Source organism: Protopterus annectens, chromosome 11.part0 (assembly GCF_019279795.1).
Source record: "Protopterus annectens isolate FY-2018-M chromosome 11.part0, PAN1.0, whole genome shotgun sequence".
NCBI lineage: Eukaryota > Metazoa > Chordata > Ceratodontiformes > Protopteridae > Protopterus > Protopterus annectens.
This window is the reverse complement of record NC_056745.1, coordinates 387,648,977-387,675,948: the sequence shown is the minus strand read 5'-3', so window position 1 is coordinate 387,675,948 and position 26,972 is coordinate 387,648,977. Positions and strand designations below refer to the sequence as shown.

At 38.0% G+C, this 26,972-nt stretch overlaps 1 protein-coding gene across 2 annotated transcripts in view; it reads left to right on the top strand.

Annotated features, from left to right (window-relative positions):
• The window catches only part of LOC122815408 (bile acid-CoA:amino acid N-acyltransferase-like), a 533,063-nt gene that overhangs the window by 359,668 nt on the left and 146,423 nt on the right, over window positions 1-26,972 (top strand). For both annotated transcript variants that reach the window (XM_044087876.1, XM_044087878.1), the window contains exon 12: window positions 13,858-13,938. In XM_044087876.1, coding sequence (XP_043943811.1) covers window positions 13,858-13,938 — 81 coding nt within the window. The remainder of the gene's footprint in view (window positions 1-13,857; window positions 13,939-26,972) is intronic.

Sequence of the window (26,972 nt, the reverse complement as noted above, 5' to 3'; positions counted from 1 at the left end):
TGTGTTGTTTTAGTTTTTGTGGAACAGCTGGTGATAGTACCTTTGAACCTTTTTTGAAAGTATGGGGTATGTTAGGTTTATTGAGGTTAGAATAGTGATTTTTATATAACAGGGGACATACATTGAACGCGGTGGATTCAGGGGTTACATTGTATTCGTGTGCCTTTTGGTAATAAGTGAAGTAGTCAGGAAGTTGTGTTTGGTATGATGTAGAGTAGGTTAATAATATGAGTATGAGAGAGGTTAGAATGAGACACTGTATCATGATGGGGAGTGGTGAGTTTAGGGTATTGGCTGTTTTAAAAGATGGGCATATTTAGATGGTTAAAAGTAGAGAACAAGTATTATCAGTTATAGTAATAAGAAGATGTAAAAGGATGTTATTGTTTGGTTAGGTTTCAGTAGACGAAGTTGTTCTGGACTGGTAGTTTATTTTTATAGGTGGGTCAGAGTATTTGTCACTTATAGTAATTTGGTGATGTAAGAGGTTGTTATTGGTTAAGTATATTTTGACAGGAGGAGGTTGTTCTGGATTGGTTGTAGGTTTGTGATGGTGGTGTTAAGATGAGAAATAAATTTAGAGGAGGGGCCTGGTGGGATATGGAAGTAGGGTAGGGGAATGGAGTGAGCCTGAGTGCAGCAAGGGTGAATGGAGAGGGTTGTACCTGGCAGTATTCTAGTTTGGCCAAAGAAAAAAATCTAAAAAGCTTGCAGAAAATCATATTTATTTAGTCTAACTTTATTAGTGGTGCTTGTAGTACTCTAAAATGTATAGGTTAACTTCATTATTATTGGAGAAAGTTTGTTTCTTTGCAGCAAGGAAAAATATATATATGTTGCAACTGCATAACAAGAGAAACTAGAAAGATAGAATATACGTGTGTGGGGGAGGGACAGATGCATTATTAATGAAGGGTAACTAACAGACAGATTATATATGAAAAAGGCACTATTAAACTGGGACCAGAGTTTAGGGGTCGGAGCTGACTACTTCCCAAGTCACATGAGCACACCTATAGGGGTCAGTATAGCAACAGCTCAAATGCCGATAAAATTATCTGAGAGAACTTAAGAATATTTGGCATAATGGTTAATGTATTTGCCTCCCATGTACAAAGCATACGGTTTGATTCTAACCTCTGGCCAATACCTGTTTGGAGTTTACATTTTCTCCCTGTGTCTCTGTGTGGTTCTTCCCCACCTCAAAAAAAAAATTGCAGAGTGTTGCCATCTTAAACTCAGAATGGAGCTGTAGCACAGACTTTACATGATGTCTGATAGGGGGAAGAGTTGTATAGACCAACCTCCTTGGGCATATACTGTGGTGCGCAGTATCCTCAAGTTAGAAGAATAAGGATCACAAGCCATGCACCATGACAGAACTAGCTCCTCAACGGTGTAAAAGTATGACTCTAGGTGATTTGGTCATGTTGACTAATGTTGCAAAATGTGCATGGTTATTTAAGTTATAAGTGGGTTGAGGACACAGCCTACTAGAGACCCATGCTAATGGTGGGAGTGATGTATGTGCTGTATTGGCCAGTGTGTGCCTGCCATAAATCGTAGCAGCCCTGAGTCAATCAGCTACTAGATGGCTGGTGTCCAGTTGCACAGCTTGGGGTGCCTGGGATAGCTTTGTTGAGCAAAACCTGGATGTAAAACCAATCAACCTGCCAAACATGAACTAAGAATTGTTACACTCAATGTATGTTTACTGACAGGATAGAGTTTGTAAGTGGATGACATGATGGTAAGGAGGAAACTGGGCATCCTACATATCCTGGAGACAAAATGGAAGGGTAGTGCTGCAAAGCCACTTGACTTGGGATTCAGAGGTGAAGGAATTGTGGTAAGGGAGAGGCTTTAAAAGGTAGAGAGGGATGTCATCAGCATGAGTGACAGACTCATTGTAGTCAGACATGGACTCCAACCTAATGATAGGGCAGTATTTATAATCTCAGCCTGTGCCCCGCAGCAGGGTTGTGATAGTGAGGAAAAGAATGCATTCAGACAGCAGTTGCAGGATCTACTAGATAAAGCAGGACAACATGAATTAGTGTTGATAATGGGTGACCTGAATGCACAAATTGGGACAGTCAGAACAAGATATGAGGAATGCCAGGGTCCACATGCGTAGGGCAGTAGGAATAAAGAAGAAGAGGACATTCTATACTTCTTTCTGGCAAATGGCTTGATAGTAGCCAATGCATGGTTCAGAAATAGAGACAGTCACAAGATCACATACAAGAGTGGCCAACAAGAAACTCAGGTAGATATAGTAAGGAAGGACACTAGGATATAATCAGTGATTCCAAAGTAATTCCCAGTGAAACAGTTGGCCCACAGCATAAACCACTGGTTACCACAATCAGTGGTCACAGAAGGGTCTAAGGTCAACAAACATCAGGCTGAAGACCTGGAAGCTGAATGGAGAGAAAACATAACTGTTCAAGGAATTACTCAGGGCTGTAGCACCTCAACAAGAAGAGGAGATAGGTGGAGATAAAGAAGAATGGCAGCACATCAAAACAACATGTGGTAGGACCACAGAACAGAGGTAAGGCTGAGTCAGGTGTGGCAATAAGGTACATAAGGAGAGCTGGTGGTAGAATTGAGAATCAAAAGAAATATTTAGTGCAGGAAAAAGCCTGAGAGAAAAGCCAGACCAGGGTAGGAAGGGATATGTTGGGTTAACAAACAGGCTAAGAAAAAATTACAATAGCAAAGAACAAGGCATCAGATGCATTCTACCAGCTTCTGAAAAGTAACTCAGTAGATGGCACAAAGAAACTATGCCAGGCTGCAAGGTAAAGACAGAAAGATAAAGAAGATAGTCAGACACCTTTCATAAGGGATATCAGCAACAACCTGTTCATCAATCCACAGGAAATCAAAGGCAGATGCAAGGAGTACTTCAAGCAGCTTCTAGATGAAGAAAACCCCACAGAAGCTGGACTGCCTCAGACACAGCCTACAGTGAGAGAAAAGAAGGAGCCCACCATAGAAGACACAAGAGCAGCACTAAGGAAAATGAAGTTAGAGAAAAACAGCAGAATCGGATGAGGTCACAGAAGATATGATAAAGATGTTGAGTGGGATAGGGAGAAATGGCTCCTGAGGGTACTCATAGCAATGTGAGGAGATAAGCATATCCCAAATGGCTGGAGAATAAGCATACTAGTGACAGTGTTCAAGAGCAAGGGAGACATTCACAACTGTGGGCAGTACAGAGGGGAGACATTCACAACTGTGGGCAGTACAGAGGTATCAGTCTTCTGTCACAATGCATGAAAGTGCTGGAGATTGATACTGATATACAGTTATGTAGAGTAGTTGAAAGAAAGATAAGACATGTACAGTTTGGATTCAGATCAGGATGCAGCACAACTGACTCGATGTTTGCAGTGTGACACATAGTTGAGAAGAAGCTAGACTTGGAGAAAGCATATGACAAGGTCCCAAGAATGCTGATTTGGGCAGACCTGCAGTGGTTTGAAATCACAGAAACATTGGTAGAATTAGTGCAAGCTTTGTACAAAGACCCAATGACCCAAGTACAAAAAGTATTCAGTCTTACAGAGGGGTTACCTGTGGGAGAGGGTGTGTATCAGGGTTTAGCTCTGAGCCCACTGCTGTACATACTGGTGATGGACTATATTAGCAAACAGACCAAATGGGGACAAATCAACAAAGTTGATGTATGCAGATGATGTGGCATTACAGGCAGACTCTAAGAACTTCATCAAAGGATAGGGGAATGGAATGCAAAACTGAAGGCACAAGGGATGAAAGTGAGTACAGGTAAGAAAGCTGTAATGGCAGCAAATGGGGAAAATCAGATGAAGCTGAGAACTGGGGTAGAAGGAAAAATAGTGGAACAGGTTAACAGCTTCAAGTATCTGTGATGGGTGGTTGAGGAGAAGGGAGGTCTGAATAAGAAGGTCAAAGCTAGAATCAGAGGGTCTGCAGCCAACTAGCACAGAGAATCAGGAGTAGTATATGACAGAAGAATGCCAAAGAAGCTGAAAGGTAAAGTGTACAAGACAGTGGTACAACCAGTACTACTGTATGGTACAGAATCCTGGCCAGTAAAGGCAGAACTAGAGGGGATGGATATGAAGTACCTGAGATGTGTGTTAGGATGCACACTTTGGGGCAGATGAAAAAATGAGGACATAAGAGCAGAAGCCAAAGTAGCTCCAATTGCAGAAAAGTTAACGAGAACAGATTACAGTGGTTTGGGCACATGTGCAGAAAAGCAGAAGACAATCTTGTGAAGAAGATTTGGGACAGATGGGAAGAAGGCAAGAGGAAATGATGGTGTCCAGCAAAAAGGTGGGTGGACTATATGTGTGAGAGAAGACCTGTAACAGTCAGACATGAGTGTTGAGGAAGGTAGGAGAGTGGCATTGAATATAGAGAGATGGCAACAGTTGACATGGGGTCTGGGTGTCACTTCAACAGTGACAATCACCTAGAGCCAAAGTTCACACCATTGGGTGGCTAGCCCTGCCAAAGTTGTACTTGCATACCACACATTCGCACACACACACACACACACACACACACACACACACACACACACACACACACACACACACACACACGCACCTATGGCCAATTTTGAGTTTCCAGTCAACCTACTGCATGCCTTTGGAATGTGGTAGGAAACTGGAGCACCCAGAAGAAACTCACACAAATATAGGAAGGACATGCCAACACAAATACAGAAGATAACCCAATTGAAAATCGAACCAGAGACCCTCTTACTATTAGGCAGCAACACTATCCACTGTACCACTGTGCCATCCCAGTAAATTAATATGATACACTTTAGAAGGATGTAAAATTAGTGATTTCACTTAAAGAATGTTTGTGCTATTGATATAATGGACATATTGTAATAGCTTTAATGACTAGTGTAAAGTTGTCATTTGTAAATGGAAAGTTATTACTGCAGCAGTGGAAATGATTAATGATCACTGATAAAATCGCAACTTTAATTGGCTAGAGTGAGATTTTGCATATGTAAATAATTATGGGGTTTGTGTTGTCTAACTTTTTATATGAGGATGGCAGGCACATTTTCATTGTTGTATTGTTTGACTGAAGATTACATCAAAGTTTTTTGTGTATGACTGTGGCATATTTTTCTTGTGCAGTAATGATGCAAAACAAGGGATCAAGGTAGAGAAAGGGCAACTTCAGCCATGTGTAAAACCACATCTTCATAGCAGCCCTTAGGAGCTATGGTAAACTTCTGTTTGGATGGAGGGGGTGGCTCAAAATGAGCCGAGAGGACAAAAGCCTGAAATCAAGTTGTACTGAACATTAAAGTAACCAGTGAAGACACTGCACATTAACACAGTGCAAGGATAGGGCAAATTATATCACAGGACATGTTATAGACAAGGTGAGACAGAATACAATTGCCTGTGCAAGTACTGCTGGGGGCCTCCAGCAATCACCCCATTAATATCAGATGAGGAATACCTAGTAACCATCTGCGGGGATAACTTTGACACAGAAGATGATGGCACCAGAATAATCAGAGATGGTGTGGACACTGGCTATTACCAATGTCCATAGCAGCAACACTCATCTGCTCAAGAAGGGTGGTTTAAAAACAATGACATATATTTATGTAGAGAATTGGATGCTGATATGGGATAATTACATTAAACATGACAGTTACTATTAATAAGTGAACCTTTCACATTTATATGGAAGGACAATCAAGGCAGTGTGCATGGTAAGTGGATGGGGGGATGGATGGATGGATGGATGTGAAACCTCAGATAAATTACGCTGGTCTTTAACTCCAACAAGCCTGCCTACTCTATGCCGGATAGGTGTTTTTTCATAATGACATTTAAGGAATCTCTCAAACTAAGGTTTTGGCATCATAGACTAAGAAATGTCTTCAGCTGTGCATTAAAAATGGTGGTAGCTGATTTCTTTGCTTCTAAATGAGGGATAGTAAGTTTCATTTCAGTACCCTGTCAAAGTCATGATTGCTAATAGATACTAGTAGTAAGAAACACATTTATGAAATCAAATGTTGTTGTTCTATAAATGGTAATAACTTAATGTTGATCAGACAAATTCTTCAGTTAGATTAGGGCTATTGCCTGAGGGATTACTGAACCAATTTTATATATATAATATTATAATTTCCTTAACTATGCGAGGACTGATTTGCCGCTTTATTATAACTTATATATATAACTGCTAATCACCGCCATTCTTTACTATTGTCCTTTGTTCTTTGATATTATTGTATGACTCACATCTACATATTGTCCTTGCCCAGGTTATGTCTGAAAAGGGTCATCAGACTAGTTCACTTACCCAATTAACCTTATCTTTTCTGGACCTTCAGTTTCTGGCACAATTATTTTTCTTGTTTTATAGTAATATGCCAAAATTTTATTTTGGAATTTATGTATTATGTATTTATTTATTTATTTATTTATATAGTCAATGTTTGCTTTCTGTTTTTTAGTATAATGTAGCAATATTACTTCATAGCTCTTCTTTGCCCTGCATCCTTTAGTCCTAATCAGGTAACTACCAATACTATACTAATACTATACTAATACTAATATTAATGGACAGAGGCAGCTCCTAAATGCTTTATCCATGCATGAGTCCCCTCAAATTATCTATGGTATGATCCCTGTTACTCTCATTAGGGCTAATATATAATTATTGACTATGAGATAGGTAAGGTGAGTCTCTAACCAAATGGGATAGGTTGTTTTGAGTACAAAAAGGGAAACTGTTGGTGATACTGCATATACTGGCACTGTTTAAAAATCTAGTATCTTGTTTCCTATATATTTGTATTATTATTATTATCCTTTAACAAGAATGTATAATTTTGTACTCTGATGGACTGGTAAATTTTTGTAACTATACTGAAACTCTAATTATCTTGTAACATTCATGGTTTTTTTTTCGGATACATTGTACATGGAGCTTTTCTCCTTGGGCTTCCACTGAAATGGGCTCTTGGCCCAGTTGGACACTCCCAGTTAACAAATGTTAAATAAATAATTACATAAATAAATGAATAATTGTATATAAGTGATTGAAGCATAATCCTATGTACTATCTTTGCAAATTTGTAAATCTGTAATACAGTATACTACAATTGCCCAAGTGTATAAACACTGAACACGTGTGAGCCTGACTGCCATTTTGTAGTAAGCTGTTGAGATGTAAGCATGTCTGTCTGTAAGGGGTATCTGTTAATCAGTTCATTTATTTTTAATGATGATGCTATCCATTCTGATATATTTCTATGTAAAAAAGCATCTAAACTAACTACCCCCCCTGCTTGTCATCTATGTTAGAGGGATGAGTGACATGGTGTTAGAAAAGGCATGGCTGAAACAACTTTTGGCCAGAAAGAGCTCCAGTTTCTCCACTTTGAATTTCAGAGGCATCTAGTTAGTATTGGAGGTATATACAGGAGTGGATCATCTCTACTGCATGTATAATTCACACAACAGGTCAGAAACAAAATGTAGATGTTAAAACTTGCTCAAGCTATTTCTTATTCACAAAATATGAAACTAAGCATACAGAACTCTCTGAACAATATTTAAATAAGTCAAAATGTCCGATATTGATAGAAATATTTGAATTACTATGGAAAATGTTTGAAATAAAGTCCAAATTGCATAATACAAATAAAAATTAAAATAAAAAGAAACTGCTGCATTTTTTGCACAGCATGTATTTTTTGTATAAATTAAAGCTATCTGAGTTATCAGAAATGTATGAAGTGCTTGCATGTTTGTGCAGTAATTACAGTGCAGTTATTTTGCAAAAATACAGCCATTTCAAAGTATATTTCGGAAAGCACAGTATTTTGAAGAGTTTATTGTGCATTTGAGTGTTACTGCAAGCTGCAGAGAGACAACTTTGTATATAATTACAAGGGCCATATCTTCAGTGTGTTTGGGCATACTTTGTTGGTATGGCCGAAGGATTTCAAAAACCTGCTCCACTTGTGTTTGATACTAATATTGCAGAGAACTAGAGAATGTTTGAGCAAGAGTATGACATTTTCATGCAGGCTGCATTTTCTGATAAAGATGACTGTACAAAGACATTTATTCCACTTAATTTAGTTGGGTCAGAAGCCAGTGAAATGGAATGTTCATTTGTGTATGCACCTCCTATCTTTGCAGGAGGGGGGAAAACCATCATATTGTTGTACTGGCTAAGTGATGGGGAGGACCCTGAGTGCTTTAAACACAAATTTAGAGAGATGTGTAACCCCTAGACAAACATTACAATGGAGAGGCACTTATTTTACACAAGGGATCGAAAACCTTGTGAAACATCTACTGCTTATATAAGCGATTTGAGAAATAAGTATAAAATGTGCAGATTTGGTGATCTTAGGGATGAGATGATAAAAGACAGACTTGTATGTGGTACTAAAGATGATGTTGTGAGAAAGATTTTGCTTTGTGACAGTGATTTAACTTTGAATAAGGCCATTGGGGTTTGTCAGATATATGAGCTCACAGAAAAGCACACAAATATGCTTACAAATGAGAAAGGCATGTTTCCAGTAATGTCTAAGGCTCATGTTAATAGCATGCAGCACATGCTTAAAAGAAACAGGCCCAAGCACATGGCAGCAACTGTAGCCCCTGCAACACTTACTGATAAAGCCTAGACTGAGCTTTCTAGCAAGTTCCTGAGTACACACAGCCTCAGTAAAGCATAAGAGTGAGTCAGCAAACTCAAAGCAAGGGCCAACACCCAGTTTCATTGTCCACTGTCATAACTGTGGTGGAAATCATGAATCTAAAAGGGAAAAATGCTTATCTTTTGGTCAACAATGCCAAAAATGCAATGAATGGAATAATTTCAAAAGATTTTGTAAATCAAAAGCCACACATTCTTTTATTAAAAGGGAACATTTTAAGAAATTAGTTAATCAATTAGAAAGCTGTGACATAGGGTCTCATACTTTTTATGTTGATAGTGTGTCAGTGCTTAGTGACTTACAGAGAGCGTGGCTAGCTAGATACAAATCCAGAGACCACAAAAAGCAATAGCGAAGACAAAAACAAAACTAGTAGCTTTGTTACCACAAGTAGCTATGTTTAATACGCATGTCTATATCCAAAACAGAAGACTTACAGAGAGAGCGGAACATAGCTAATTGTGGTTCCAGAGCTACTAGTTTTGTTTTTGTCAGTACTTAGTGAAACAGTCAATGAAGCAGATTTATGGGCCAAGAATGAAGTATTTTGTACTGTTCGGATAAATGACAAAACCACAGAGCTCAAAGCTGATACTGGCTCAAAGTGCAATGTTATGTTTTCAGAAACATTTGGTAGAGTAAGTGCTAGTGAAAGGCATGATTTGGCAAAGTGTGTGAAGCTTGTTGCTTATGGTGGTGAAGAGATTCAAACCGTAGGCTCAGTAATGCTTTCATGTTACTCTGCTGGGAGAAGCTACAACTTATTATTTTATTTGGTCAAGAGGCATGTCCAGTCATTATAAGAGCTCAGAGACAGCTTGAAAATGGGACTGCTTTCATTTAACAATAAAGTCCACCAAGTTAGCTTAAAAGACCACTCTTGTAATTTTGTCCAATCTATTTTTTCTACCTATGTTGATCTTTTTGCAGACAAACTAGGCAAGCTTCCAACTGTGTACTCCATGAAGTTAGGCCCAAATGTCAGCCCAGTTATCAGGTCAGCCTGAAACTTTCCAATAGCTGTGCAGACCAGAGTCAAAGCTGAACTAGGCAAAATGGTGCAAGAAGGTATGATTTGTCCATTTGGTTCATCTGCTCTTACTGAATGGGTAACTTCCATGGGGGTAGCTCATAAGAAAAGCTCTGATGACATTGGAATATGTATTAAGCCTCGAGATTTGAACAAGGCACTGAAAAGACCTCATCATCCAATGCATACAGTCAAAGAAGTCACTGTTCTTATGCAAAATGCCACTGTTTTTTTCTGTCTTAGATGCAAAGAGTTCATTTTGGCAAATTTTGCTTGACAAGAAATCCTCATTGCTAACTACCTTCAGTACTCCATTTGGAAGGTACATATTTCTGAGAATGCCATTTAGGATACATTCTGTAAGTGAGGTCTTTCAATGTGCAATGGAGCACATTTTTTTCTGGGTATGCTTGTGCTATTATAGTTGATGACATACTAGTAGGAGATAATGGTGAAGCAGAGCATGACAGAAACCTCAGGAAAGTTCTGGAAAGGGTACGGCAAGTGACTCAATCTGAATCCTCAGAAATGCAAATTCAGGCTATGAGAAGTCACTTATGTTGGTCATTTATTTACCAGTTCAGGCTTACAACCAGATCCTTCTCAGCAAACAGCCATTCTTGAGATGCTAGCTCCATACAATGTTCAAGCCCTGAAATGTTTTCTAGGCTGACAAGTTCATTTCAGACTTGAGTCAAATATCAGCACCACTCAGAGATCTAACTCATAAGGGTGTATCCTGGTCATGGTCAGAACAGCAGCAGAGGGCATTTGATGTCCTGAAACAGAGAATTGCCGGTCCACCTACTCTCATACTCTATGATGTCCACAAACCTGTTACTCTTTCATGTGATGCTTCGAGATTTGGTCTAGGTGCAGTCATTCTACAAGAGGGTCAACCTGTTGCCTTTGCTTCCAGAACCCTTAGCCAAGTTGAAATGCAGTATGCTCAGATAGGGAAAGAGCTTTGCCAATTGTGTTTGCATGTTCCAAGTTCCATGATAATGATTATGCTAGATCAATCCGGATCAAAACAGACCACCAACCTCTAGTCACTATTTTGAAAAAGCCTATGCATATAGCTCCAGCCAGATTGCAACACATGATGTTGAAATTTCAAAAGTATCATTTCAATCTTGTCTACAAGAAAGGCAAACTTCTTTATCTTGCTGATACATTGTCCAGATCACCCAGAAACACCACTGAACACCATGAGAATGAGCAACTTGATTTTGAAGTCATGGAAGTGATACATTTTTCTTCCACACATCTTGATGAGCATAGAGATCATACAGCCACAGATCCAGTTTTACAGAAGCTCAACCACTTTATCAAAGTAGGATGGCCATCAAAGCAATCAAGTTTACCTCCAGACGTGTAACCTTATTTTCCATACAGTGATCAGATTTTGTCAGAAAATGGTATCGTCACGAAAGGTCCTGAAGTTATTGTTCCACAATCTTTGCAACAAGAGTACATTACTATCTTACATCAAGGTCACCCTAGAGCAGACTCAACAAAAAAAAGGGTGAGAGGATTAGTATTTTGGCCTTCTATGTCACAAGATATTGAGAGAGTACTTTCATCTTGTTCTGTGTGTAATAGTAAAAAGCCACATCAACAGAAGGAACCACTTCAGCTAAACCAGATTCCTGAACTACCTTGGTCAACAGTAGCCACTGACATTTTCAAATGGAATGGTCAAAAATACTTGGTGTTAGTAGGCTCTTATTCCAATTGGTTTGAGATTGACCTACTTCCCAGTCTAACATCCAGTACTGTCATAACTAAGATGAAGCATCATTTTGCAGTCCATGGTAGTCCACACAAACTTATTTCTGACAATAACACACAACTTACAAGCTAGAAGTTCAAAAGATTTGTCAAAGAGTGGGACTTTACTCATGTTACGAGTAGCCCAGAGTATCTGCAGTCAAATGGTTTGGCAGAGCATGCAGTTCAAAGTGCAAAGCAGTTACTAGAGAAGTTGTGACAAGACAATAGTGATGTTTTCCAGAATCTTTTGAATCTCAGAAATATTCCTCGTGATAAACATCTTGGTTCACTTGCTCAGAGACTTCTGTCGAGATAAACCAGAACCACATTACCAATTAGTAGTCAATTGTTGATTCCATGTGTCAAGAACAACAGGTCAGTGAAACCCAATCTGTTGAAGAAGTGTTTAATCCATATTACGATAAGACCAGCAAACTGCTCAATCCATTATGAGAGGGAGAAGTAGTAAGGATGCAAACATCAAAAGGTTATGATCGGACTGGAGTAGGGAAGAATATTTGTTCAGAGCCAAGACTGTACATTGTGGAATCACAAGGAGTAGACTTTAGGTGGAATGAAAACATTTGATACCAGTATCTGAGCCTATGCTACAGCATGTAGCCTGTGAAAAGACTCTTTATCTCAGAGTGAGTTGTTCAGTGTTTCAGTTCCAGAAGAAGTTCCAGAGAATATTCCTGTTCCTGTGATGAGTGCCGAAGTTCCTGATATGAGTTGCTCACTGAAGACTATACCTGTTGCTAAACCCAGTCCTGATTGCTATGTTACTAGATCCGGCCACATCTCCAGACCATGTTATAGATAAACGACAACTTGGACATTAATATTGTGTTTGTTTCTAATGTCTATACTGATGCATGTGTAAATGCAATGTCATTTTGATTAAGGGCAATCTTTTTTAGAGGGAGGATGTAGCTCAATCTGTGTATGTCTCTTTAAGAAGCTGTCCAAGGGATTGCACAAGTGTATAAATACTGAGCACATGCTCAGTAACGAGCAACAATTATTGCAGTGAGTGTATCAATAATGAACCCTTATAATAATGTGATATGTATTGCAAATTCTTTTTTTTTTCTGCTTACAGAATTCACAACTGAGAATGAAAAAGATCCACCAAGTCTATACTAAAATATATTTATTAACTGTAGTGCATAATGGCTTTGTGCTATTGACTCCTAGTTGGGAATAACACTGTGTGCATTTGGAAGAACAAAATGTCTTCCCAGATATGAAAGATCAGACATTATAATCTGTAAGTTACAGGCTGAGCACTAACCTCCCTTTGTTCACAACTGTATTTATCCATAGTATTATATAATATTCTCTACAGCTACAAAATTACAGAGCACATTTTTTTTCAGGGGCAATTGAACTTAAGAAAATGAATCCTACATTTGTTATTTTTGCCTCAGAATGTTGAATGAAAGTTTTTCCTGTATATCAAGCAACAAGTTGAAGATGTTGACACTATATTTCTCATTCATTATATGACTGGTTGAAATTATGATTTGTTAACTTCTTAGCGTATTTCTCTCCCTCAGAACTTAAGGTCCTAGCTTCAGCCTCTGCCTCTTCTGTTCCCATTTTCTGTAGTACTCTGCTATTCTTATTTATTTTCTTGCTGTTCTCATAACTCCCTGTACTTTCTGCTCTGGAGTATCTTTTTTGCTCTTATTATGTCTCCTTCTTTCCCTTTTAATGATATTTCAGTCCATTACCTATGCAAACAGAACAACCACACTCCTTATGCATCTTCTGCTTTTTACTAATTCATGCTTTATACTCATATATGTGTCTGTGGTGAGCCCTCCTATATCTGTAATACTGCATCTTTCCCTGCAAGAGGCAGCTCCATATAAGCTGTGATATGAATAAGTCTGACTAAGGCATAATACATTTATTTCTTACATCTTTATCATAAGTCCTCATCAGTCTTGCATTGAAGGTCAGCTGTTAATGTTTTTTTATATGCAGTTGTTTACTAGATAATGCTCAACTACTTGTGTCTGGGTTATAACTTACGTGATCATGCTTGATTTCCTGAAATCATTGTATATATGACATGATGCTCTCTCAGCTTATCTGACCACATGATATTCCGTATGTCTTTTTATTGAATGTTGTACATTGCTAGTGTGTGATGATAACTGGAGTATAGTGCAATAGTTGTCATATTTATAAATGGATTATATTATTCTCAGCCTATGTCTGAAATGGATCAGTTCACAAGCTTCACTTAAAAAAACATAAATAAATAAATTAATAAAACTTAAATAAATAATCTTTCATTTTTTTTCAAAAGGTTGGAAAAATCCGATGTCCACTACTACTGATTGCAGGAGAAGATGACCAGAGCTTTCCAGCTGTAGAAGCAGCAGCTGATGTGAGTTGCATTATGCTTTCTTCTTTTAAGCACCCCATTTTTACAGCTTATTTTTTGTATTGACATTTTAGCACTGTTTATTAGGATATATGTTCATAGTTACATAAGTAAGTATTAGACTAGCTGCCCTTGTAGGTAATTTTAAGCTTACTCAGTTTCTTTTTTGCTACTTGAATTAATCTGTCCCATTTGTGGTTCGATTGGTCTTGCCCATCCCATAGTCAGTATTTGGTGCTAGAATTAACCTATCCTATTTGGTGTCATATTGGCCTTACACATCCCACAGTCAGTAATTCTATCTTATCAATAACAATAATAACTGTGATCATACCATGGATAATCTTAGGGGACCCATGCATGGGATAAAGCATTTAGGAGCTACCTCTGTTCATTAATAGTACAGGGAGCAATCCTGCGTAACTTTTCTGTTTTCCATCCATAGATCTAAGTTGTACTTGAATATGAACAGGGATGAGCTTTGTTTTATGTGAATGGGGATTATGTTCCAGAGCAGTGGTATTAGTAGCGGGTAAGAGAAATCTCAAAGGGCAGGGTATACACTTGCCATTTGACAGCAGAGTCATAGACAAATATATTATTTCTGTGATAATAATGACCTGAGTTAAGTTTGACTAATGCTGTAAACAACAGATGGTTACCTCACTGGTGAAGAGATAGACTTGAGCACTAAGATGATTGTCCTGGATAGAGGGTGATGGCCTGGCTTACTCCTCCTGGGTCATAGTGTGTTGTGGTGCAAGCCAAGAACAGCAGACACCAAGGGGCATGAGTAGATGTTCTAGGACCTGAATGTGTGGAAGTGTGATTTAGGTATTCTTGATGTTATTACAAGCATGTTATTAAAAGAACAAGTACAGCAAGAAAGAAAATCCTCATGTCTTCTAAATGGGGTGGGTTTGTCATAATGGTTAAGGTTTTCACCTCATAAATGCAAGGCACAGGGTTTGTTTCTGACCTCTGGCTACTGGTTAGGCTTAGACTGGCACTTCAGGGCAATTAGCCTAGTATTCACCTATGAACCTATAAACAGTCCCATCAAGATTATGATTTCCTGCTCTCTTCCTTACTCACCCACCAGTGAAGATACAACTGGTCATATATCATTCAGGGTGGGCAGTAGATGTATCCTAAAAAATGAGGGGCATCCAAACAAATGAGATAATAACAGAAGAGACAGAAGGAAAAACAAAACTCCACTAGTACTTTTGTGTATACTTTTAAAGTGTGAAACATGAGAATAAGGAGGAAAACTTATCACAAATAATGGCAACCGTAAACATTTTAATTTAAATGGATTTTTAATTTATTCAGTTTTTTTATTTATCCTACATTTTAAATTATTTTTTTTTTTTCATTTACATTGAGAGCCTTTTTTCTATTTGTGTTATATTTTTTGCCATGAGCTAGTTACTATTTTGTCTCAAAAACCACACAGGCAGCATTAAACATTCACCTAAGTTTATTATTTTTCACTTTGTGAGAGAATATAGTTTTGTTTATTAGTGCGAAGAAACTGTTGTTCTGTACTTCCCAGATTATTAAAGAAACTAAAATATAGTTAAAAATGAATTAGGATGCAATAACACATACACTAAGTGTACACCATTCTGAGTGAACAGACAACACAGACATAACTCACACCTTCTTCTTCCTAATTTTAGATTTCCTACTAATGTTCTTGTAGCTTTAAATATTACAGTGATTCATAAAGGTTACCACAAAGTGTAGACTACATGTACACTAAGTGTAATCTTTCCGAGTGACTAGAAAGCACAAAAGATGTGATAAGAATGTTCTTGAATAATATATACATATCATGTACACTTAGTGTAGGCTTTATTTAATCTGGCCAGTTTTTTTTTGTAAATGATGATTTGTTATTGCTGTCTATCTCTCCATGTTACACTCTTTTATATTGTTTATGTTTTGTTGATCAATATATCTACATGGCAGAAACAGTTTTCAATAACAGCCCAAGTTAAAAGGTGTCACTATTTACATGCATACTGATTGCTAAGAGCTGTACATAATAAAGAAAAAAATACCCATTATAATGCAAACAACATACATTAAATTGTGTCAGTAATATATTATTTGACCAAGAAACAAATTCTAATTATGAAGAGGCATGTGAGGAACTTCTGACATTTACCAAAATAGAGAAATGCTAAGACAGCACACCAATACTGGGGAAGAACAAAGCAAAATTAAAAGTATCTGATATTATAGTGAGCAAATCTTAATGGGTGTCCTTTATTAACTTCATGTATATTTCAGCAAATGTTTCCTTGTACATGTTTGATTGGAATGTATTTCATTAAGGCTGTATTTAACTGATGCTGGTTTCATGGGTTCTTAGGGAAGTACTTGGCTAGCTGCCCTTGCAGGCCATGTTAAGCCTAGCCAGTTTTCCATTTTATGTTCAAAATACTAAGAACTTTTTGAAAAAAACAAACAAAAAAAAAATGCTCAGTGGAATTCAGTCAACACCAAAGCTGTACACTAGAGAAAACTGCCATACATGTTTGCTATAGCTTATAACAATAAATAAAGATTTTTTTTTCGGTATTGACCGAATTCCATTGAGCCTTTATTTTCAAAAAGTTTTTAGTGGTGTTCGCTTCTGCTCTTTGTTTATGCTTAAAATAACCTATCCCATTTGGTTATAGTTTGGCCTTACTCATCATATGGTTGATAATTATATATTACCCCTAATGAAAATAACTGGGATCATACTATAGATAATTGTGGGGACACATGCATGAAATAACGCATATAAGAGCTTAATCTGCCCATTAGTACTACATGGGAAGTCCTGGGGTAAATTTTCTATTTCCCATCCATAGATCTAAGTTGCACTTGAAAATGGACAGGGATGAACTTTATTTTATGTTGATGGGGAGTCTGTTCCATAGCAGAAGTACCCTCTGAGAAATATACCTGTCCTTTCAAACCATTCTGTTGATGTTCATAAGTTCATAGGTTTATAGAAGATTACAGGTTAATGGCATAAGGGCCCTTACAAACCTAGCCAGTATAACCCAATTTTACCCAATGTATGGCCCTAGGGGCAAGAGGATGGCATGGATTTGTACCTGTGCATTGAGTATCTTACAAATTGCTCCATCCATAAGAGACATAGGCACTACCCCAGGTGTGAATTTGCAATACACCATCCGTTGATCCAAACTGCATTTGAAGAGGGCCAAGGAAACGATCTGCTTAATCTGACTAGGAATCCTGTTCCCCAGAAGGAGCAATCTCTGAGACATATAGCTGTCTTTCCAACATGTTTTGTTTGAGTCACTGACTAAGTTTAGATCCCTAGATTGGGTGACCCTCATGCTGTTTGACTTCAGATGTGTAGCAGCTCCATCAGGACTGCATTTATGAGTGTCTAGTAGGTCAGGCATAGGTGACTCCTTAATACTTGGTAGTAGATAGAGTAAAGGGACAGGGCTTTTAGTCTATCCACATAGTTCACGTTGTTTAGACCATGTATTTTCTTTGTGAGTAACCTCTGAGCTTGCTCCAGCTGCTGTAAGTGCCTAGTCAAGTACATGCCAAATTGTGTATTGTACGCGATTATTGATCTAATGAGGGCAGTGGGACTATAATTTCCTTGGATCTGGATGCCATACCTTTACTAATACATTGTGCCACATAAAAGGACTTTCTAACCACTATGGGCACATGACAATTAAAGTTCAGGCTACTATCTGTTTGTGTACCTATATCTCTATCCTTTGAGTCTACTCCTAGAGGGTGTGCTATTTCTGTAATTTGCAGGGTATTTGACTTCCCAAAAGGTAAAATAATAACTTGTTTCACATTTAGTTTTAGGCCAAGGTTGGGCACTGATAGTTTGTCTCATCTAGACCTTCCTGAAGGATATCTACATCATTTGGCGATTCAGTGTTTGCCCCCAGCTTGCAGTCATCAGTAAACTTTGTCATCCAGAGGCCTTACACATTAGTCTTGACTTCAGAAATATATTCTGAACAGGATGGGCTCCAGCACTGAGTTCTATGGCACACCACTAGTAACTGGCCTCTTGCTAGATCTGAATTCATTCACTTTAACCACGTGTTCTATCCATGAGCCAACTGGATATCCACCTGGCAACATAGGGATTTATGCCCAATTTTGTATGTTTATTTATAATACCTGAGTGGGGAATTGTGTCAAATGCCTTGGACAGGTTGAGCTAGACAGTATGTTTTGTTTTACTGTCATCCATTCCCTAAGTGACTTTCTGAAAGAACTCCACCAGATTCATTAGGCATGACCTGCCCTTAACAAAGTTTAATTGTGTTGGGTCCAGTGTTTGGAGGTCTCCTATGTCATTATTTATCAGGTCCATGATTATTCTCTCCATGGCCTTACATATAAGACTAATCAAACGTATGGATCTGTAATTTCCAAGGTCAGTGGATGGTTCCCCTTTATGCAGATGGATAACTTTTGCTGTCCTCCACTCTGTCGGGTCAAAGCCAGTCCAGGGGCTATCAGGCCTGATAAGTCCGGATTTAATCTCTTTTAAGAGGCAACCTGGTATATTGTCAGGCCCCATTCAAGCATGTTTTTAGCTCAGCGCAGTGTCAACCTGCTCTTTGGTGATAATTAGCAGTGGAATGTTGGAGGCATACCTCTCAACTGTACAGTTTTTCATAGAATGTCCAGATTTTTGACATATTTTTGGTCTTTTTTCTCATAAACTTGTGGTTTTCTGGAAAATCCTTGGCAAATCATTGAGGGCTGAAGTCAGAAAATAATGATAGACATTTGAGTTTCAGACTTCATACCCTTCAGAAAATGTATGCTAATGCAAAACCTGATATTCTACCAACTTTCTAAGCTTATAAGAGCAATATTTAAAAAGTGTCCCTATTTTGGGCCTTTGCCCTCCTATTATTTATGGCTTTGTCCAGATTTCTTCCTCTAAGATGTTGAGAGGTATGGTTGGAGGGTATTTCTTAGGGGATAACTAGGGGTGCTGGAGAGGTGAAATTTGAGTTGAAATTACCCGCCAGCAGATTTGCTATATCTTCTGGCTGAGTATAGGTGATGCCATCTATAACTAATTTTACACATTGTTGGGTGTTGCCCTTAATAGTGTAGACATAACTGAAAAATGCCTTATAGTTATCTTTAGCCTTGGATACAGTTTTTACCCCAAAGTCTGCTTTCAGAGACTTGACTAGTTCCCTGATTTGCTTGTTTATACTAAAGAGGGATGTTTTTCTCTGTTATGCACATTCCTTCTTACTTCTCAACAGGATTTTCTTTCTTCTGTTGTACATCAGGATGGCTTGTTTTTGTGGTTTGACCTGGGAGTATCTCAGTCTGCTACTGCTGTTTCTATGCACTTGTTTATATGGTTGTACAGGGCTTGCGCATGCCTCTGCATAGATTTTTGTGTTTTCTGGATTTGGGGAACTTGGAATCTAGCTGTGCCATCCCTTAATAAGGGTTAATTTACCTTAGAGAAGTTCTTAAAATGTTTGGGTTTAGGTGGGGAGACTATTTTTACCTTTATTTCAAGGGAGGCCTCTTTATGATCTGATCTTAACACTGAGGATATCACACTAGGGAGTGCAACACTCTCCTGTATTTCTGAGTACCAGGTCTGGGATATTTGTTCCCCTTCTGGGAGTGCAGGCTAGCTGCTCCAGGGCATTTGAATTTACAAAGTCAAGAAATCTTTTAAGTCTGCATGTTAGTGGTTGTGTTTGCCTCATAATTACTGGAGGGGTAGTTAAAAATCACAGATGAGTATGGTATTTGGTGCTGAATGGTGAGTGATTCTAGTAAGTTTAAGTATGATGTATGGGTTTCCTGGTTCATGGTGGGGGACCTGTAGTTAGATTTTTCCCATGGTTAGTTGGACATGGAGTAGCTCAAGCATGTCATATTGTTTGACTAGCCCTGAGGTGTGCTTATCCTTTATATAGATAGACACACCTCCGCTTTTTTCAGTTGTTCAGTGGGTGGTCAGAATGTATGAAATGTATTATAGCCATGTACTGCCTGAGTGCTTTTTGTGGTTTTGAATAACTTCACAGATGTCAGTATTTCCAGGGTGAGGAGAGCTTCCAAGGAGTGCATTTTCTTGTTGAGGCCCCAAGCACTGAACAGTAACACCTTTAGCTTGTCCTGAGTAGATTTTGTTATGTTGGAAGGTTTGTCTGTTTGACATTTCCTAAAAAGGCACTATGGGGTGGATGTTTTGGCCAATATCTGAAAGCTTAAAAGTGACAGGTGAAGACCATCCATGGCAAAGCAGAGTGGCCTGTCAACCATGTCCTCTCAGACTGACAAGTATTGGAATCCTTTGGAATGACACCAGTAGTTAAGTCAATCATTTTCAGCTAATATTGTGGTATCATCCTTGGAGACAGTAGAGTGCTGCTCAAGTGCCAGGCTCATACCTGCCTCTGAGTGCTTGTGAGCTGATGAACCCTGGCCCCTGACAGCAACTAACTTTAACCTTCGACTAATCCAGCCTGGTAAGTGGGACATCAGTGTGTCTCACTGTGGAGTCTTCTGTGACCAGAATATTGGGATGTGGAGTGTTTCACCTTATGGGCTTGGTAGTCAAGACACAATTAGATGTGGCTTTATGCCTTGCTTGAGTGCATGCAGAGTTTCTGAGGACTGCACTATGGGTAAGTTACATGTGAGCACCTCTACATGTGTGAGTCTATGTGTGTGGTACTTTTGGGTGTGGTGAGTGATGTGTAAGAGTCGCTGACAACCTGTTTGTTGCTTTTTGTGTCTGTATGTGAGAGTCTAGTCTCTAGTGTCAATGTGTAACTACATCTCTCACATACTGTATGTGCCTGATTGAGAATGATTGTCAGTATACATAAGGCAATTGTTACAATGACTCAAGATACCCCTGTCCACCAAGCTCGATGCAGAGATAGCAGAAAAATACCCATCCATGTTTGCAGGTCCTAATGTGTACATGAAAGGATAGGAGTGGAGGATATTTCTAACTGGATGAGGGAAGGGTGCTTACTTGGTGTAATCTGCAGCTAACCTAACCAACAATGCTACTCAGTGCCAAATCAGATTATCTCTGAGCAGAAATAGTCCTGGGTGCTCTAACAAGGTAACTAGCACAGTAAACGTTCACACTATGATGAAAATAAATAAAAATTCCACATGTTTGCATCTGTTCAGGGTACTGGCACAGCTCCATGCAAATATGCCAAATTTATATCAGCACTGGAAATACAGAAAACTGACTACTGAGCCCTCTGGTCAATAAAAGAACCACACTTAGAGCCCTTTTTGTGCTTCCCAACTCAGAGAGACCAGGTAAACACCTACTGCCACTATACGAATAATCCCAGTCCTGTTAATGTACAAGCACAGTAAAAGAGTGTCCAGAGTGAAATGATACCACAAGCAAACTTAAAGATAAAGATACAGTAGTGTACTTTAAACAGCTTATAAAAGTGTGATTATTCAATAAAAGTACTTCACTTTGTAGAAATGAGCCAAGAGCCACTCAATTGTACAGAATTTATAAAAGCACAAAAACAAGGTAAGCTGATTAATAAGCCCTCCAATAAATAAAACAACTATATGCAGGAATCTCTAGTGTGTTCCCCCAAACTATACTGACCAGGCTACGACCCACTGACTCTAGATGGAAAGTATAATGTCCTCTTGATGTAAAAACACAGAAAAGTGTTTAGAGTGTAGAAATACACTCCTTTATCCAACAGCTAGCTAGATAATGAATTTAGAGTAAGTAAATCAGTAAAATAGACAATGAGAAGCAAAATGCACTTTTTTTTTAAAATATACACAAGGAAAGGCAAATAAAGAATTCAAGATATAAACAGCAGTGTTGAAAGGGAGGAGCTTATGAAGCTCAATTTTCAGTAAGGCTGGGCAGCTTAAATCACCAAATTTGAAAAGCAGATCAAGGAACAGGAGGGTAGGTGGCGAAAAATAAATAGCAGTGATTCACCAACACTGCTTGTAGTTTTTGCAGGTCTTGAGTCTTATCAGAGAAGACAAAGACCCATAAATTCTTATGTATCACTGAAGAAACTAATTAACCAATGAAAAAAAATGTGAAATGTGCAGCATAGGTAATTTAAGTTTCTACAACCAATGGGAAAATGTGAAATGTGCAGCATAGGTAATTTAAGTGTCTATCTGTCACATAGAATACAAAAAAACAGGTCAGGTACGTTTCTTAAAAGAGAAAACAAAATGGAACAGGTAAAACAGAAAGCAGCTCTAATAGCTTAAGCAACTTACAGACAAAAAAGTATCGATTTAATTTCCTCACCCAACAGGGAGTCACCAACAGTGCTTGTAGTGTTTGCAGGTCTGAGTCTTATCAGAAAAGACAATCACAGAAATTCTCTGTGTATTTAAGGATCACTCAAGAAACAAATTAACCAATGGGAAAAATCATGTGAAATGTGCAGCCTAGGTAATTAGTTCAGAATTGCTTAATCTCAAATTAAAAGTGTAGTATAAATATACATTTTAAAGTCCATTTTGAATTTGTTCCAAGATTCTGTGATCTTAACTTAGTATACATAAGTAAGTGGGGGCATTGGGGTGCTTCTTTTGATTGATTTCATTGGAATTTGCTCCACAGTTTTTTTGATATGAGCATTTTACTATTTCCGTTTTACATTTAGTAAGATATAGTGAACCCTAAAAAATGATGTTTAATAAAGCCTATACAGAGCAGGTATTTATGATGGTATTATGGTAAATATGTAGTACATGGACTACAGCTATATTTACTGTAATAGAAGAAAATTTTACTTTTGTGTGGCCCAGTTGTTGACAACATCTAATATATAACATTTCATAAGGATTTAGAGAATAAATATGCTTTCAGGTATGCAAGGAAAGCTACTGTATAGAGGCTAATATGAGTGCAAATGCTAGAAACAAAGATAGAAGACAAAAGGGAAAAAGTGTCTTGTACTGAAATATGTACAAGAGAAATTAATTCAAACCTAGGACCACCTCAACTCAGCCCTCAGTTATAGAACCCAATCACTTATCATATCAAAAATGCAGACCTTAAAATTGCTTTCCTTAATACATGCAGTCTTCATAATAAATGGACCAGTCTTGAAGCATGGCTGGTAACAGAAAGCCCTCATATTATTGCTATATCAGAAACATGGTTGAAGGATGATTGTTGCCCCTCTACTTCTGTACATGACAACTACTACACACACACACACACACACACACACACACACACACACACACACACACACACACACACACACACACACACACACACACAGACACACACACACACACACACACACACACACACACACACACACACACACATATGTGTGTGTGTGTGTGTGTGTGTGTGTGTGTGTGATATATATATGTAGGGGTCTACTTCATATTACCTAAATTTCATTTGACTGAAATTCATTTGACTGAGACCAAAACACTGAAAGTTCAAAAGACTGAAAACTCATTTGACTGAAACTAATAACACTGACACATTAAAGTAAAAGGTATATGCCCTTTTCCCCACTGTACTGCGATCCTGGAGTTAGTATATATAGTTAGGGGGGGTGAGGGCAAAGCCCCCCACATAATTTAGGTAAATATTGTTTTCTGCACAGAGTTATTCATTGCATTTATAAATATCCATGTGTATGGTTTAAAATGAATAAAGTATGTGGGGGGTGACCCCCCCCTTAACTATATATACTAACTCCAGGATCACACTACAGTGGAGAAAAGGGCATATACCTTTTACTTTAATGTGTCAGTGTTATGAGTTATGACGTTATAATAACGAACATGCAAAAAGTGTGTCTTCACACTGAAATATTGTCCAAGGCTCTGAGTGACCTCTCACCTGTTAAATCCATTTGGTCATTCAGAAAATATAAAAAAAAACTTCTCAAATAATTGAGGGAAATCTTTCCCTAATATTAAGTCAATAAATCTCAACACCTTACTTATTGCTATATATTGGACTCCTCTATATGCTCCATCTGAACCCTTTAGAATTTTCCATTAGAAAACTAATCAGATTTCAGACTACACTGTACCCCCTTACAAAAAGATGGCATAGATCACAGTATTGCCCATGACTGTCAGTGGATAATAAGAATAAAATTAAAGGCCGAGATTCAACCTAGAAAAAATGGGAGTAGCAGTGTTTAGTGTTTTTTTGCTGATAATTAAATTAAATAACTCCAGCTACCAATATTGAAGCAATAAAATTGAAACACTCCACATTTGCTAACGATTATGCTCACTTTTTTTGGAGTACACTATAATCAACATAACTAAAGCCTTTTTAACAACTTACTCCCCCTTCAGTGATGAACAAGAACCGTCATTCCCTGATCTATACCCTCTATCCAGTTATGTAAAAGAAATTCACGTCTCTGAAATTTCAATAAAACAGACCATGTCCCTACTTCTCAAACTCAACAATTCAGTATCTAAATCCAGCAGTCTTCATCCCACCTAACCAAGACTTGAAGCTGAAAAGCTTGCAAAAACACCTTATTCATATCTTTAATCTATGTCTCACCTCAGGCACTGTCCCATTAGTATACAGGCTTGTAGATATAATCATTTTATCTAAAGCCACTTTTCTTAATGGGCTGCAGGATTATAGACCTACTTCTACCCTATGTCCTATTGCCAAAATATTTTAAAAACTTTTATAGAAGAAACTGCTTAAGCACATTAACAGCTATGGCGTGTTGTGTGATGTAAAGCAGGGTTTTCACAATGCCTTCAGTACCTTTACTGCCATGATAATGGCTACTGATACCATTTATTGCAACCTGAATGAGAGACTTATCACTGCAGTCTCATTGTTAACATGACAAGGACTTTTGAAATGGTCAACAATACACTTCTCAACAAACTCAAAAGACAGAACTTTGGAAATAACACTATTTTCTGGTTTTGAAGCCATCTAAAAGACAGAATCTTCCAAGTTCATAATAATGCCTCATTCTCTTTTACTGGTAAACTTAACAGAGATGTACCCCAAGGTTCTGTGCTGGGTTCTCGTCTCTTCTCTCCTCACCTCTCCTGTTCTCTTCTCTTCTCTTCTTTTCTCTTGTCTCCTCTCCTCTTCTCGATCTCTCCATAGAATTACCAAATCTTACATTAATAATGTATGTAGATGATATGCTGCTCCTGCAATCCAGTACTGGCCACTCTGACCTGCAAACCAAGTTACAGGACAATTTCACACAGTTATGCACCTGGTCCACTACTAACAAACTACTAATTAACCCCAAGAAAACCAATGTCATAGTCTTTGTCTCAGCCAAGAAATTATATACTTTTCCTCCCATTGTCTTAGCAGATCTTTTAACATCTAGGAACAGAATACCCAATGTCACTGAAAAGAGGTAACTAGCCTTAATACTCAACCCAATCCTTTCCTTTACCACACACAGATTTTAAAACTAATACAGTCCTTGCTCACTTAAAACTGTGTTACAAGATCAGTCACCTCTTTCATCTGCTGCTCACAGGGCCATTACTAAAAATATTTTAATACTGAAACTTGAATAAGGCCTTGCTTTTCTTATTATGCATTCCACCCACAATACTCACAGAATATGGACTGCTGAGAATAAAAGCTGCAGATTTGTTCTGTTAGTAGACTCCCAGATATACCATTACAATTTACTAAAAAAAAATCCAAATGGCTTTCAATACTTCCTAGGGCCACTTTTCTTCTAAAGTACTCTAATTTATAAGGTGCTAAAACATGGTCACTGCCACCCTTTAAGAGTGAAACTATCCTTACAAGACAACCCTTGTGTACTGAGAAGTACCCAGGACATTATCTCTAGCATGCCCTCCATTTAAAACTGCTGTTGGTGAGAAAGCCTTCTCTAAACTGGGACCTGCTACCTGGAGCCACCTACCTACAGATGTCAAAAATCTAGAAAGTATTAAAAGCTTTAAAGATGCACTTAAAGAACATCTTTTTACTTTATTTACCTGCAACTGCTACTATGACAATAGTTAGGTAATTTACCATCCCATATCACATCCTCTTAATGTGGCATATTATGCACAAATATTTCAGATGTACATAAGAATTTATGTACTATATGTATGACTGCATTGTATTTTATGCATATCTTAGCCTGCATTTTGTATGTGTGTATATATATATATATATATATATATATATATATATATATATATATATATATATCTTTTCTCGTTGTACATACATTCAGTCTTACTATGATCTAAATTTTGCTATATACTCATTTTGTATATTATATTATTGATTGAAAGACAGTGATGCATCTTCTGCTCTTTGAGCTTGGGTAATGGCTGAAGAGGGTCAATAGGCCAGTCCACTTACCCAGTAGACAAAAAGTAAGCAGGTAATTAAACTTCAACTGGTGTGAATGAGGTGCAGAGGGGCATTAATAAGGACAGAGAGTGGATGAGTAAGAACACATGCAAAAGAGACAGAGAGGGTACTAGGAAGAAAATGCTTTAGTCTGAGAGGGGATGAAAATAAAGTCAACTACACAGGGCCGGCCTTAGCTGAAACGGTGCCCTAAGCAAAGTACTGCTGTGGCGCCCCTTAAGCCCCACCACACCATACTCAAGCAACACCCCTATTTGAGCCATACCCACAGATGGGTCATGCCCACAAAACCCACTTCAGTTCTTTCAATGTTTAAATGAAGGACAATGGCTGGGTAAAGCCTATTATATATATTCAGCAGCTAAGTAAGGATTAAATAATAACTGACACTAATCTGATGCACCAAAAATTCACATAAAAGAAACTCAAACTCAAAATGTATCATTAGAAAAGTAAAACTGCATTGCCCAAGACAAAACAGCAAAAAAATGAGCAAGAGTTAAACATAGCATTTGACAAAAACAGAAGGTAAAATCACCACCAATACTCCTTCAAAAAGCTGCACTAGCAATGCTAACAGTTGCTATCAAATATGCTTTAACATTCTATTGATCAGCAG